Genomic DNA, 14,213 nt, shown 5'->3' on the forward strand with positions numbered 1-14,213 from the left:
AATCTATATTACACCTAATTTCAAGAATATGTTTCTACACGCGTTCCAGAGTTCTTCGTGTGGTGTGATACATCAATGTATGCACACATTCAAAAATCTGGCGGCGTAACGGTAATGTCGCCATCTTGGAAATTAGTTCCTGTAAATAGTGAGATTTGGCATAGGTGGGGTGTGGATTTCTACATCCGGAAGAACACGACTTCAAAATTCAACACCGCCACGCACGGCATGTTACATACCCTGCGCGGTTTTCTTGTTCGCCCTCGACTGTGTGTTTCGCCTTGTAGGTGTAATATACATGCATACACGTGGAATAAATCCCTTTCCCTTCCCTGCCTACTTTCCCGTTGGTTTGGTACTGCAGCGCTGACGAGCGCTGTAGCGAGTGAGTGCCAGACGCGAGTGTCAATCACCAACCTGGGCCAACTGGTTCGAATCGGTGAATATTTGGCTAGATTTCGGTACCTCACTCGACACTCCATCATCGGGGAAGTATTGTGAGAAAACGCGATTAAAAAAATAAAAAAAACACAGAATCACCAAAAGGGATTTTTGAAAAATCACAAACGTAAATTTAACGCGAAAAGACTAGTATTAACCTCTAGCATCGACAATGGACGTGGATGCGTTGTTGCAACATTCCCAGTACGCGATACCTATCGGCATTGTGTTGGCGTGCGCCATTCTAGTGTTTGTATTCGGTTTTAAAAATGCGGAGCAGCCACCGTTTGCCCAGCTCACGTCGGGTTCCGACGTGGACCGGAAGCCAGCTGGCAAAAAGCGCAACAAGATCAAAGAAAAGGTATGATAAATTATTTAAAACATTTTCTTCTGCTGTGCTCCGGATTAAAGTCATACAATCGTCAGCTAGTCCGAATCTGAAGGAGCGTCCTTAAGCTGGCCTCCCTACCATATGGTTACACGTTTTGACAACATGGCACTCTCTGCGTAAGTATGTATGTATGCATCACATGCGTACATACACGCCGTCGCGTCACACAACGCGTTTGCAGGTTTCTGCCAATAGTCACCTGTGACGTTGAGCCCTGTACTTTTACCTTTCTATTTTCAAATTTACGCCCTTTTATACACGTAACTGAATCATCGAATATTCGCCTCAATTTATCCTGCTAAATAAAAACTCATGATGCATACATAAGGTGGATTCGTTTGACTCTTGTTGACTCTTTCCGTGATGACATGCTTTCTCTGTTCAATGCATGCCATTAAAAAGAGAAATATGAGATGATCGCTAAGTAATACACTTACGATTTCTTTCATTTATCAACGATTCATGTTTCATATTACCGTAAAGGCTGTAAAACCTGGCCGCATCTTTCCAGCCCGACCAACATATGCTCATTATTCATTTAATGTATTTCTCATTGGACGTTACTTAAGATAGGTACTTACAGTGAATGGAAATCATTGCTAACTTTGGTTCAAGAAATCTATCAATTTTCAATTTATACTCAGATTCATTGACGTTACATTGCAGAGTCGTACTACCAATGTACAGTTGACTACAGAAAAATCAAGTCCTGCTAAGAAAGTAGTACCTGTCAAAGCAGAGGCTGTTAAAAAAAATGCTTCAAAAAGTGAAGAGGTAGGCAGGGAACTCAAGGAGCGCAAACATGAAGACAACAAGCCAGTTGTTGCTAGGAAAGAAAAGGCTGTCAACACTTTAAAATCTGGAAAAGAAAACAAGGGAGAGTTAGTAAAGAATCGAAAAAATTTAAAGAATCTTTCTCAGGAAAAGCCAGTTGACTTTGATGATGGTACGTATCTATCATTTACGTTAAAACAATATGATAATCAGGTAGAATATGTATAAACTGACGGTAGGAATAAGGGAAAAAGCTTTTTATTTTTGGGAATTACAGGAAATTGGGAACCGGTTTCGAGAAAGGACAAAAAGAACAAGAAAAAAGATGAAGATACCCCATCCAAGAAAATTAAAAAGGAAGGAAAAAAGGCTGCAGAGCTGATTACCAACGTAACTAAAAAGGAAAAGGAACAGCCGGAAATTAAAGATAAAGTGGCCAAGGATACAGAAAATAAAGAACTAAAAGAAAAAGATAAGCAAGAAGTTGTTCTTATACCAGTTACTGATGTTGAACCAGCGATTGAAACTCACGAAAACAAAGAGAAAGCCGATGAGTTAGAAAAGGTGAGAATTAGTGAGATAATTTAACGGCTGCCTAAAGGAAAGTGGAATAACTCGTTATTTCTATCATTATCAGCATTTGAAAAGTCGTTTATACATAGTATGCAAATAATAATCAATAAGAAATAAGGGCATTATGTCAGGATCCAAAGGTTAAAACAGAGATAACATTATTGCTATCCTCACATTATTGACGCAGATTAAACATTCTTCAGAACAATCGCTTTGCAAGTCAGCAATATCAATCAGATGCAATGTAGGGAGTTTCTTGTTATCCAATGGTGTAATTTCAATCTGATTAATCCAGACATTTCTACATGATTATATATAGATAATTAATGTGCATACAAACTTGTTGATATATTGCTGGTGATATAGATTGAGAAGCCGAAGAAGCCCGAGAAACTCGAAAAAGTACAGAAATCAGAAAAGATAGAGAAATCTGAGAAGCCTGAAGAAAAAAAGAGTAGTAGTAAGGCTAAAAAGGTAAAGAAGGATATTGGGAATGAAAACGCACTATCAGCTGATGTATCCTCTTCTGAAAAACCAGAAAAAATTATAGAAAAATTAGAACAAGAAAAGAAGACAAAAACTGAAACAGCAGAGGAAAAGAAGGTTGAAAAAATTGAAGAAAACAACAAAGTGGTTTTTGACGAGTTGGGAGGTAAGGACTGAAATTAAAATTAATACAAACTTTTCTGTATTACATTAAATCAGTACGGCTCTTCCTACTGCCTGAAGTATTTACTAATAGGTTAATGTATTGGTACAATTTTTTGTATAGATGTGTGGACTGAGGCCAAGCCACAAAAGAAAAGCAAGAAGAAGGCTCGTAAGGACAACTGAGAAGAACAGGGCCAAAGTATAACAGCATTCTCTATAGCAAAATTAACAATGAGAGCTGTTGCACAGCCGTGTTATTAGGTTGGAATGAGCAGGTGTGTCAATTGATCTAATCGTGAATCACCTGCCTAAATCCTCCGCTCCACTGTACAAAGAACATTGGTTTGACTCATTTCTGTGGCGTCCATATGTCCCATTGTAGGACTCACTGCATCACCATCAAGTTGGAAATCAACATTTTTTTAAATATACTTTCTTATCCATCAATAGCACATCATAAAGCATCATTTTCAATATCTAATTATGGTGAGTTTGAAGTAATTGTTTCAGTAGTATCAAGTTAACAAAACTCTCACTCAGCATGGAATGCTTTGACTGTACAATTCATTTGTTTATGGTAACAAACATTTACGTGAAGTACATAACTTTGGAGTATATAGAGAAATTGGTAGCTTTTATTACATTTAAAAGCTTGCAAGAGTCTCGTTTGCATTGGTTACCTGCAAAGTTAAACATTAAATGCAATTATTTATTATTGCAAAAAAAAAAACCTTGAACTGTCTGTCGATAGGCAGTTAGAATCAGTCGTCCCTGTTTAAAAATGAGCGGAGTGTCCAACTTGCCTTGATTGTTGTTGAGCTTAGATCTCATCGTGGAACAAGACTTACGTAGCTTTGTTCTCAGCCAAATATTTCCAGAATTCAATATATTGGGCGTGTAGAAACTGTCAATCTGAAATGGGATGAAATTGTGAAATGCTGATCGCATTTTGGATATATAAAACTGAGGTAATTTCAAGATTTGAGCTGTTTCTGAACAGAGTGTCCGACTGTAAAATCAAAATCAGCTGGCAACTACCTGTTGTATCTCGTGATTGTCGGCAAAATAAATTACATAGTTAATTTACGTATTTAATTACCAAACGTTACATTATCGCCCATTTATTTTTTTGTGTAATGGATATTTAGTTTAAATATTTGGCTGTTAACAAGCTGTATACATAAAATAATATATGAACTTTATACATAAATAAAGACACGTGTGTTTGTGTGCATGCGTATTCTTGTGTGTATGCGTGAGTGTGACGTTACATAATTGAGATGTGTACACGTGTAGGCTGGCTTTGGCAATAACTACTTTGCACGGTGTCTTACCTCCTTTTCTTGCTTTATGTTGAGTGCTGCAACTTATATTTTGTCATACATAGTAAGAAAAAGACAAAAAATTAAAAAAAGAATATAAGGAAAAATCGTAGAAGCTGATCCTGAAATACCTGCAAAAGCATAATGATGTATGTAATTCAAAAAATTCGCACGGAAGTGTGTAAGCTAGAATTATTTTATGATAAAGCAAACGATTCCGTATGCGTGTAATGAAATGGTGATATATTTTAAAAAATGATAAATGTGAAGACAGTGCAACAATGTGATAACTGTACTTGATACCTGAAGCTCGTTACTTGAACATCCTCCAAAAATATTTAATTCAAAAAATATTACTTTTAATGAAAAAATACATTCAACACATTTGCTGCGCTAGATTCTATACTGTTTGTCAATGTATCATAGAGTGTATAATGATTCCTGGTGTAGCAAATGTGTTAATTGTAATTTTTTTAATTTTTGCCTCAGATATATTTGATAATTCGAACTTGATACATGAAAAAGAAAATGTTGAAACGTTGAAGCTGTAGCTTTAAATGACACTATGTACATAATACATATTATATGTGACTGTCGGTGTTCAATGTTTATACAGTATTTACATTCAAACTAAATTTGCCAAGTTGATTCCAACAGCTATTCTTGTTTATGTGCCAAAAAATTAAAACATTCAATTCCATCTCGTTCATTATTTCAGAGTAAAATTATGATTCTATTAAAATTGTTACACAACTACGAATTGCAGCTTTTTGAAACGGCTATAGCCAGCATTCCTGATATTTTTGTAAATGCTAGTCCACAAAATTGCGTATAATGCATATAGATTCTGTTTTACGGTACATTGTAATGATTTTATAAAGATGGGCCTACGGCACAGTTGAGATTTGTATATTGTTATCACTGTTGTTGTTATTATTATTATTATTATTACTACTTTTATTATTATTACTAATATATTATAGATATCATATTTTGAATATTAAATTTGTACATACAATAATATAATACTTGTGACAAAATTACGTACATTCACAGCAAAAATGAACTTATTTATCAGGAGAAATGTGTAATCTTTTAGATGTTTGAATCACGATAAAACTTAAATGCTTAATCTAAATACTTTCACTTTTTTGATATCCACTGCTTTGAAAAAAAATATATATTCTTACGAATATTCACGAGCTGATTGCAGATTTTTTTTATATGTTGAGATTATCAAATATTAAATATATTCGTCGTCTTTTTGGTTTATCTTGTGGCCTTTAGTTGTTACAAACACTTAACGCCACAACATAATTGACTACTGAGTCTATGATATGCTATTTCAACTGAATATGTGTAGTGTTTGTTTCTAGATGTAATTTATGAATAATATTTGTATAAATGTGGCATTATATTAGTTATGGAAATGCAGCTCTGGAAATGCATTGGTAATCGGAATCTGTTCCGCAATACCTTGATAGAATGAAAATTCAATTTGGTACCCACATGAATTAAGTTTTGTTGAGATAGATCGATAACCCTCGAAAATGTGTCTATTTTATTTCTGTGAAAAATACCCTGATCTTTTGTAATTATTATATAACTGAAATCAAGGAATCAGACCTGACCAGTCAATTTTTGGTCACTTTAAGAAAGGAAAGGCTACAGTAATATTTTAATATGTATTACTCCTAAATACGACCAACTATGTCTGTCAAGCTGCTGTCCATAGTCTTCCATTCCAACTAGCAAGCATAGCAACAACTATTTGTATGTGTGTTAAATGTAGTGCTATTTATGTCCTGCTTATAATACAAATATGTATCGTTAATAATATCTGATATAAGAGTCCACAAGGTAAAGTGGATAGTAAGAAGCAAAGAACGATGCTAATAACATTTTGTATCGTTGCAATCACCAGTTGTAGTTATACGGCCATATACTCGTTATGTTCGACACCGATACTCAAACGTAGATGATGTTAATAACGTTTTGTTAACCGGTCTGTCCAAAAATAGGAGGGCTCCTGTATCACTTTATACTTGCAAACCAGTAACTGCAAGATATGTGAGTGAATATGAGAACTTTTCAATGATAATACATGTATTTCAAATTCCCTCTAATGTAAAATTATTGGCGTAGCATACGATGCTTAGTTATTGTAAGAGAAATTCAGATGTAAATTAGTTTTTCCTGAAAAACTCTAATTGTTTGGGTTTTTTTGAATATGCACCTACACCAGATATAATCTGAATGAATGGGTACTGATACACAATGGGTATATTTATATCTTTAATTGGGGAAAAAATATAGAAGAATAAATAATAGGCACTAAATAGTGTCAGGGTCAAAATGAAATCAAGTTTTGGATTGTGAAAATCTTGTGAATTCAAAGAAATGGAATAAATCTATATTTTTCCAGCATTTGTGTAATAGCATTATATTCATTCAACAACTCTACAATTTTTAAATTGGTTTTGATATTCTCATCCTCGACTATGATAGATTAATTTTTTTTTTGTTTTCCAGATAATAAGCTGAAAAGAATCAGCGCAATTCGGATTTATATGCAGAGCATACTAATGAAATATATTTATTTCACACCACTGTGTACAATGTGTGAATTTTTTGCTCCGTCATTGGCTTGTAACTGATTTATTATTTTACTACACTAGTTTGTCTTCTTCTTACATTTCCGTTTGAACTTCTTTCCTTCTTTGGGTGAATTCTCAGTTGTTATATCTTTACTGTCATTCTTTCTACCACTTTTATTCTTTTTTTTCGATTTAGAACGCACAAGTTTAGCCTTTTTCGATTTTTTTTTTGGTTTGTCCATTTTAGCAATAATAGCTGCAGTATCAGCTGATACTTGTATTTTTGATTGCTGAGGTGCTACCGTAACTCGTATGCAAGAATCATACAGTATGTCACCACAGGATTCTCCATAACAAAACTCTTCACCGCAATCTCCACACATTTTTACGCTGCTCTCGATTATTCCAGCTCTATTTTTGCTACGCCTAATTGGACTTGTGAAATTGTGTCGTTCCTTCGCAGCCGTTTTTATCTCCAACTTCCCCATATCAACCTTTAAAACAAGTCATCTGTGAGTTGTTATTAATAAATACTAATGGACGTTCAAGAGTCGTACTATTGAATACATTTTTCGATAACTGTATTTATAGAATTTACCTAGTCAACTGCATGTGACAGATTTGAATTCACCTACCAGCCTGGAAAACATTTCCTCATCCTGACGCAACTTAGGACGAATTGGTGTTAGCATCCTCCAATCTATAGATACTTGTTGTAATTCAGCAAGATTGAGACCTCTCATGTCTGGTGGCACAGGGTCTCCGTAACCATATTCTTTTTCTATTGCTCTGAGCTCACGCTTTGTTGCACGCCAAGTGAAATCTTTGTCACGTACTTTTGAATCTTCTTTCTTTACCTATTAAAACACACTACATCATGATAAATGTATAACCACCAGTACTGGTCCATCAGAGGGATTTCAGGGAGTACTGACTGCAATTTGTTCAAATCTTGTTAATAAGAACAGGGGGATTAATGTAAATCTTTTGGATAGGTTCTAATGATGAACTTTAGTATCAAAGAATTAACACTATACCTTTTCAGATCTGATTTTATACTCTGGACAACGCTCAAGCAGTCTTCTAAACTCCTCTTGCGAATTGCAGGTTGCTTTGCTCAAATCTGGTATCAGATTGGCATCTTTCTTATCATCTCTAAGAAGATCGTCAAGCTGGAAAGCCATTACAACTAGGCTATACTCTGTAATATAAGAAAAGACACATTTGCTGTTATGGAAATGTTCTTTTCCTTTCATTTTGCTTCCTTAAACAAAAATTTTACTACTGTAATGGAAATAAACATAATGGTTTAGAATTTGTTTTATTGGTGGATGGTTACTCAAACTCCGCACTCGGAGACACGAGACACCTCTGTGGGTCCCACTCCTTTTGTTTCATTGCGAGACCCTGTAAAATATTAGAGAATATGTAGTTGATTACAAATTACGTTCTGATTTGAATAATCTTGACAACATTTTACCCACATTTCGCAATGTTGTTAGCTGTAACAAAATTTCCCTGTTATACCAAGTATTCAACTTTTCGTTTCCTTCTTTAATCGACAAACTTCTTTCATCATTAATTATTTCATTTGATTGCGGCTTGTTTTTTTTATTATTTTTATTATTGTCAATATGGATTTTTCCGTTCTTATCTACTTTTAAAGGTACTATGGAATTAAGACTATCCATAGACAGATCTGCATCATAACTATCCAGTTTGATAGGTCGCCTCATTGTGTTACGATTTTTTGATTTTAAGTTGGTTGGTTTTCTCCGCTCAAGGGATGGAGATCTATTGAATGCAGACATAAACCAACGTATATTCGATACCAAATTGAACCAAACTAATAATAAATACGTGATCGTACAACAGTAAATTCAATTAATTTCATGTAAAATACAATGAAAATTTACCTAGAGCCATCATCACTTGAATCAAGTTGGCGTCTTCTCAATCTCAAGCGTCTTTGGTAGTGTGGATCTTTTTCACTCTGAGTCCGATAACGAGTACCCGGTCTGATAGAATCTTTGAATTAATGATATTTCTAAAACCTGCTCCATAGGTATACTGGACAAGTGCATACCCAGACAGTGAAACGAAAGTATACTGAAGCTGTAGATGAATTTATACTATGAATGCAAACAAATATAGCAATTTGAGCATGACGATACACTAAAGTGGAGACAATATTAGCACTTTTGATTTATTGCTGGCATATTATTAATAGTGTCCAATTAAAATTGAGCTTTAACCACATTTTTCTATCTGAGTAGAGGCTGATAGACAAATATGTGAAGTCTTTAAACTTTTTCAGGTGTATAGCAACTCACCGATTAGCATTCCAACGTGGTCTGGCTTCAAGAGATGAGCGTGATTGAGCTTTGGATCTAGACAAAGTCTTCATAGATAGCTCTTCAGTAAGAACAGTATTAGTAGATCTGTTAAAAGTCAAAAAAGCGTTGAGCTTGAAAAAATTGTATGTTTTTCCAACACTTAATGACATTTTATATTATGTAACATGTTTCCTTTATCAGCAAGACTTAAATGAATGTCTATACAAACTTTTCAATCTCTCTCCGGTTAGTATTCAATGATTCTTTGCGTTCCTTCATTGACATTTCCTTATATGGACAAGCATTATTATGCATGTCTTCTAAATCCGTTTGGGTGCCAAATTCTCTGGCGATAGTTGTCCTATATTTGCTGGGTGTCAGCAGTCTTGTATCCGTTGTTTTAGTATATCGATGCTGACTTGCATGTGATATGGTAGCAGGGCTGATGACGTTTGAAAGAGGAGTGTTACTGACGCTAAACAAATTCGGCACACTTTCAGACTTGGTAGGGGTTGGTGAAACGACTAGATTAACTTGTAAATTCGAAGCATTCAAAATTTCTGGATCTTGTAGCCGGCCACTTAGTACAATGGCAATTTCTGAGCTAACTGGAAGTTGTATTGTGTTTACTTTCGGTTCTTGGATATTGTTATACAAGCTATTTTCCTTGCCAGAAATATACTCCGAAGAATGACTAAGTTCTTTATTCTCTCGTTTAAGATAGTATCCATCATTTACTGATTGTGTATTCTCTGTGACAGGTGAATGGTCAAATTTTTTCTCAGAGATCTGGTTTGGACATATTTCTGATTGCATTGCAGGTTCAGCGGCATCTACATTTATATTATTTTCATCCTTTCCAAGATTCAACATATTGTTGTGTTTTCTACGGTACTTCTTCTCTTCTTTAGCCAAACGTTCGGCTGCCTCAAGCACCTGACGCATAGCCTCTGCTTTTTTGTGCTCGGTGTCTTCTTTCTCCTTAAATTTCCTCTGTTCTTCTTCAAATCTGTAGCCATATCAAGGAAGAAAAAGGAAGTCGGTATTTTCGATACTGATACAAATAATATGCGGAAAGGAACCACTCGTGCTGTAGAATCACAAAATAAAGCAACAAAATGCCATGAAACATACCTTTGTTTCTCTTTGTCTCTCTCTCGTTTGATTCTTTCTTCTTCGGCTTGTTCCTCCATCAACCTCTGCTGTTTTTCCTCCTTTCTTTGTCGATCTCGTTCTTCAAGCTGGTGCTTGATGGCATTTTGCAATTCTAAGGCCTTCTGTCTCTTAACTTCACGCTCTTGTAACACACCATCATCCAAGGGGACATTTTGTCCTCGAAGATAGGTTTTGTTAGAATCTGATCCGGCTGAACTAGTTGTGGAACTATCAGGGCTACTTGCACTTTCATGATTTATTACCAGCACCTGTGTGATAATTAGTCATGAAAAATTGATTATCAAAGCACGGTTACAGGTTTCATCAGTTATTACACACATTTCTATGCATGGGAAAAATATATAATCATACTTGCTTTATGCCAAACTCATTGGCTAATAATCATAGATACCTGGCTGGTATGGTCTATTCGCGAAAGACCTCTTTCAAGCCATGAGGGTGGCGGTGGATCTCCCCTTATCAATTCTTGTCCCCATAGGCTGCCCCATCGTGGTCTCAGCTCGGTACAGCCTCGCACTGCAGACAATCTCCTCGAGGGTGGGAGAGAGCTCTCAGGCGTTACATAGCAGTTGTAATTCGTTGGATTTTGCAGATTGTTTTCCGACATCGCACTTCCGGGTGGTTTGCAATTGGGAAGTAAATCTTGACATAATAATAAATATTTTATTATCATATCGCCATTAGTATACCACTTAATTTCTAATTACATGTAAATCAAGGTATATTGAGTATACTAAAATGAGTCATGGAGCAAATTAAGTTTCGTAAAAAATTATCAGCTTAGAGCTTCAATGCTTTATTATGCCACCACTACAGTACGTTTGCATATTTACGTATTTACTCACCTGCAACCGCTGGAAGCGGCACCTCCGCGGAGTCGCTCGCGTATCCCGATGTTTCACCCCCGAGTTCTTCGCGAGGCGAATCACCGTATCGCTTCCTTCGAATATGGTTGTGGAATGGGTAGCTGTTGTGGTGGTTCAACTGAGTATGATCTGGGCCTTGATAGCGCAACCCTACTTGATCCACTTCAACCTGCTTGGACTGAGGTTCGCAAAATTAGAAACTCGCGTGACTGAATTTTAATGTCATGAGTGTAATAGGAATGACCCTAATATTATTATACTTTATGCTGGTCACAAACACATTCGTCATTCTCATCGTTGCTTCACCATGACTTAGCTCGTACATGCAGTCAGTCATCTCTGATCCATGCCCTAACACTGGTGAAAATAATTCTATGAATTTCTACAAATTTTTACGTAGATTTCTATGCAAAAGTATAGGATTTGGACCAATTCATAGATTTTGAACTTAGATTTCGTAACAGTAGTCTTTAATATATACGAGTATATATGTGTAGATTGGCTCGCATTGACGCGATCCTTTTTCTTATATCATATATTGAATTGGATAAAATTTGTTGGTAAAATATTTCAAAATTTTACTGGTTTTCTAGAATAACAAGTGCTTTAAAACCGTCAAGTTCGTACTCGAATGTCGATCTCGAATTTTGCTATGAATTGAACTTGTAGACGGAATCTGTCGTATATATGTGCACTCACCTTGCTTCAATAGGTGAGTCTTATGAAAAAAATAACATTTGTTATGTCACTAAACCAGAAATTCTAAGATATTATGCAACAAATTATATCCTTATAAGAAAATTGATCACGCAAATGCGGGCCACTCTAAACTTATTTATTAAAAATGACGATATTTTACTAAAAATTCTATGCCAGAACTGCGAAAGTAACCGAATATCCTTACTTAATCATCGAATCAAATTCGTAGATCGGCGTAAAAATGATAACCACCAGAGCTGTAAATCAGTACACGTATTTTCGAGTAAAACGTACATTCCGTAGCTGGAAATTTAGGATGATTTGATAAACTTTGCTTGCATAAAAAAAAGCAACAATTTCAGTTTGCAAAAGTCTTAATCTGCTTATCAGCGGTCAAAGGTTGCACTCACCGTATGCTGCAGCGAGCCACCGGATTCTCTCGTATAAATTGGCGGAAGACTGGGGCTTCTCTGTCTGAGGATAGGACCATTTGGCCCACGGTCATTAACATCCGTAGTATCCTGCAAACTGATCAGACTAGCCCGAAGAAGGTGCGTCTCCCCCGCAACCCTACCGACACTCTTTGTGCTATCAACACTTGATCCACAACCGCGTCTCAGTGCTGGAACCCCCGCAAGTGTCGACATTCTTGACCTAACGCGTAAAATTTTTTGTCTTAACTGCAGTTACAAGGCCTAAAACATGAATTTTTTATCCTTTCATCAAGAGCAAATAATTCACCTTGCAGAAAAGAGGTGATCACAACGTTTTTCTTCGTTTGGAAACAGTTTAGAACACTGCAGTAAACATCATTTAGAATTCACATATCTTTCAGTCGATATATATTAGTTTGACAATGAGTACGCGATTCAAGCCCCTTTGTGTCTGTCTAGTCGTTGATCGTATTTTATAAATATTACGTAGGTTAAAGCTATGCTCTTACGGCATCCGGCCAAGAAATAGTTATATTTCAATATGGTTTAGTATAATATAAATAAAAATACTCAAAGAAATTGCTGCATAACCCAAAATAAAAGAAGTTGTAATAATGTAATGTGCACAGTCAGAGGAACCGCGATTTGTAACGGTAGCGCGCGCGGAAAATTTATGTTGGGCCTATTCTAAGATTGTTGCGAAAGATCCGCCCAATAAAAATATATAACACATACATTTATGCATATGATTTACCCACTTAAGTACATACAATAGCACGCGCCGTAGCTTAACGTTCTATTGATGACCTAAATCGATATTTTTCACTTTCCATGACTGAGTTTTCGTGTTTACTTACACAACAGCACATATAATGCAAATAAACTCACCTCACAGCATCGTGAATTACATTCACCACTGGTTTGACGGTCGTTCCCCACGATGCGCACGATAGTCTTGCCATTTCTTCTACGATGTTTGATAAATGAATTTGAAATAATGACAAGTATTATCCAAGAAAACGTATCGCATTATATTGCTCTACGTACTCGTACTCTCCTTGTACTCATACAATTTGCTGATGGGTCAACGTACCTCTTTCTTTTGCCCATTGAAGCCTTTTCTGTTCCACCAAAGACATCCGGCCATTCATTTCATTTAAATTATAAATCCTTTAAAAGTATCAAAGAAAAGGAACGGCGGGAAAAGTAAATTGGAACACTGTTGTAATTGACTATCGAAATAATAGCAATAAATATAAAAATATACTAAAACGACAAATAGTATTAATTGATGATAATGATAAACTACGATAAATCATAAAAATAAACTAAGATACGTAAGTATGTATGCGAATGAAACTAACTTTATGAATATTTGCCCACAGCAAGTAACACTGGCGCGCTCATGTAATACCTACACAATCAAACAATAATTTCAGAATTTATTTTTAGGAATAAGAAATTTCAATAGCAACAATTCGTTGTTAACTAATGCCTTATGTTTGTATTTTCAAGATCAGATTTGTATTAGGAAAGTACACGTATTAGTCGATAACGATATTCGGAATGAGTATGCTAGTTGCAGGTGGTGGCCGAGGAAAGACTGCCGCAGGTTCATCGCGGGTCGTGTTAATATTGCTAGCTACAGTCTAAGATGTTACACTGGGATCGTTCGTGACCCGTACGGTTCACCTGTTAAAATTATTATACCTGAACACCTGAGCGCGGAATTGCGGTTTCGCGTGCGTTGTTATACCGAGATCGATATGGCACACGTTTCCATAGAAACTATTGCGTGAATCAAACCCCGTGTGGTACCGCTGCCAAGGACGGTTGTATTGACAAGAGATATAAGATATAAGACGGTGATAGGGGACAATGACCTCGGCCGCAAAATACTATTTTTTCCCGTGTGTAATTATCAATAAATCATGTATACACCGCATATGATAC

At 35.9% G+C, this 14,213-nt stretch overlaps 3 protein-coding genes across 7 annotated transcripts; 1 reads left to right on the plus strand and 2 right to left on the minus strand.

Annotated features, from left to right (window-relative positions):
- The first annotated feature begins 187 nt into the window (after positions 1-187).
- LOC124212955 (nucleolar protein 58) lies at positions 188-8,064 on the plus strand. 3 transcript variants are annotated; one of them, XR_006881779.2, is made up of 6 exons: positions 188-802; positions 1,499-1,778; positions 1,884-2,170; positions 2,546-2,831; positions 2,952-3,105; positions 7,795-8,064. XR_006881779.2 is itself a non-coding variant. In XM_046613654.2 (5 exons), the coding sequence occupies exons 1-5, from the start codon at positions 614-616 to the stop codon at positions 3,011-3,013; spliced, it is 1,104 nt and encodes a 367-aa protein (XP_046469610.1). In that variant the 5' UTR covers positions 188-613; the 3' UTR covers positions 3,014-6,579. The 3 variants fall into 3 exon arrangements, 1 of the variants encoding a protein (XP_046469610.1); XR_011176487.1 differs by lacking the exon at positions 7,795-8,064 and adding an exon at positions 6,685-7,198; XM_046613654.2 differs by lacking the exon at positions 7,795-8,064 and having other exon boundaries at positions 2,952-6,579.
- On the minus strand, positions 5,315-7,933 carry LOC124212957 (uncharacterized). The gene is made up of 3 exons (XM_046613660.2): positions 7,787-7,933; positions 7,385-7,606; positions 5,315-7,243 (listed from the first exon to the last, which is right to left on the minus strand). Exons 1-3 carry the CDS (start codon positions 7,931-7,933, stop codon positions 6,827-6,829), a joined length of 786 nt encoding a protein of 261 aa, XP_046469616.2. The 3' UTR covers positions 5,315-6,826.
- LOC124212951 (coiled-coil domain-containing protein 66) lies at positions 7,781-13,602 on the minus strand. Of its 3 annotated transcripts, XM_046613643.2 has the most exons (11): positions 13,354-13,600; positions 13,149-13,227; positions 12,237-12,480; positions 11,107-11,305; positions 10,653-10,903; positions 10,220-10,509; positions 9,315-10,094; positions 9,083-9,190; positions 8,666-8,767; positions 8,234-8,543; positions 7,781-8,156 (listed from the first exon to the last, which is right to left on the minus strand). In XM_046613643.2, the coding sequence occupies exons 1-11, from the start codon at positions 13,409-13,411 to the stop codon at positions 8,085-8,087; spliced, it is 2,493 nt and encodes an 830-aa protein (XP_046469599.1). In that variant the 5' UTR covers positions 13,412-13,600; the 3' UTR covers positions 7,781-8,084. The 3 variants fall into 3 exon arrangements, 2 of the variants coding, with proteins under 2 accessions (XP_046469599.1, XP_046469600.1); XR_006881778.2 differs by lacking the exon at positions 7,781-8,156 and having other exon boundaries at positions 8,406-8,543; positions 8,666-8,777; positions 13,354-13,601; XM_046613644.2 differs by lacking the exons at positions 7,781-8,156; positions 8,234-8,543 and having other exon boundaries at positions 8,749-8,881; positions 13,354-13,602.
- Positions 13,603-14,213: the final 611 nt, after the last annotated feature.

Source organism: Neodiprion pinetum, chromosome 2, assembly GCF_021155775.2.
Source record: "Neodiprion pinetum isolate iyNeoPine1 chromosome 2, iyNeoPine1.2, whole genome shotgun sequence".
NCBI lineage: Eukaryota > Metazoa > Arthropoda > Insecta > Hymenoptera > Diprionidae > Neodiprion > Neodiprion pinetum.

Bases quoted from the DNA above. Each gene is read 5' to 3' on its own strand.
- LOC124212955 (XM_046613654.2), top strand. From the start codon at position 614: ATGGACGTGGATGCGTTGTTGCAACATTCCCAGTACGCGATACCTATC. The intron at 1,779-1,883 runs GTACGTATCTAT...TGGGAATTACAG, and splicing joins GCCAGTTGACTTTGATGATG to GAAATTGGGAACCGGTTTCG. The intron at 2,832-2,951 runs GTAAGGACTGAA...TTTTTTGTATAG, and splicing joins GGTTTTTGACGAGTTGGGAG to ATGTGTGGACTGAGGCCAAG.
- LOC124212957 (XM_046613660.2), bottom strand. From the start codon at position 7,933: ATGGCTTTCCAGCTTGACGATCTTCTTAGAGATGATAAGAAAGATGCC. The intron at 7,607-7,786 runs GTATAGTGTTAA...GTGTTTTAATAG, and splicing joins ATAAAATCAGATCTGAAAAG to GTAAAGAAAGAAGATTCAAA. The intron at 7,244-7,384 runs GTAGGTGAATTC...CTTGTTTTAAAG, and splicing joins AGGAAATGTTTTCCAGGCTG to GTTGATATGGGGAAGTTGGA.
- LOC124212951 (XM_046613643.2), bottom strand. From the start codon at position 13,411: ATGAATGGCCGGATGTCTTTGGTGGAACAGAAAAGGCTTCAATGGGCA. The intron at 12,481-13,148 runs GTGAGTTTATTT...TTTACGCGTTAG, and splicing joins GTAATTCACGATGCTGTGAG to GTCAAGAATGTCGACACTTG. The intron at 10,510-10,652 runs GTATCTATGATT...ATTATCACACAG, and splicing joins GAATAGACCATACCAGCCAG to GTGCTGGTAATAAATCATGA.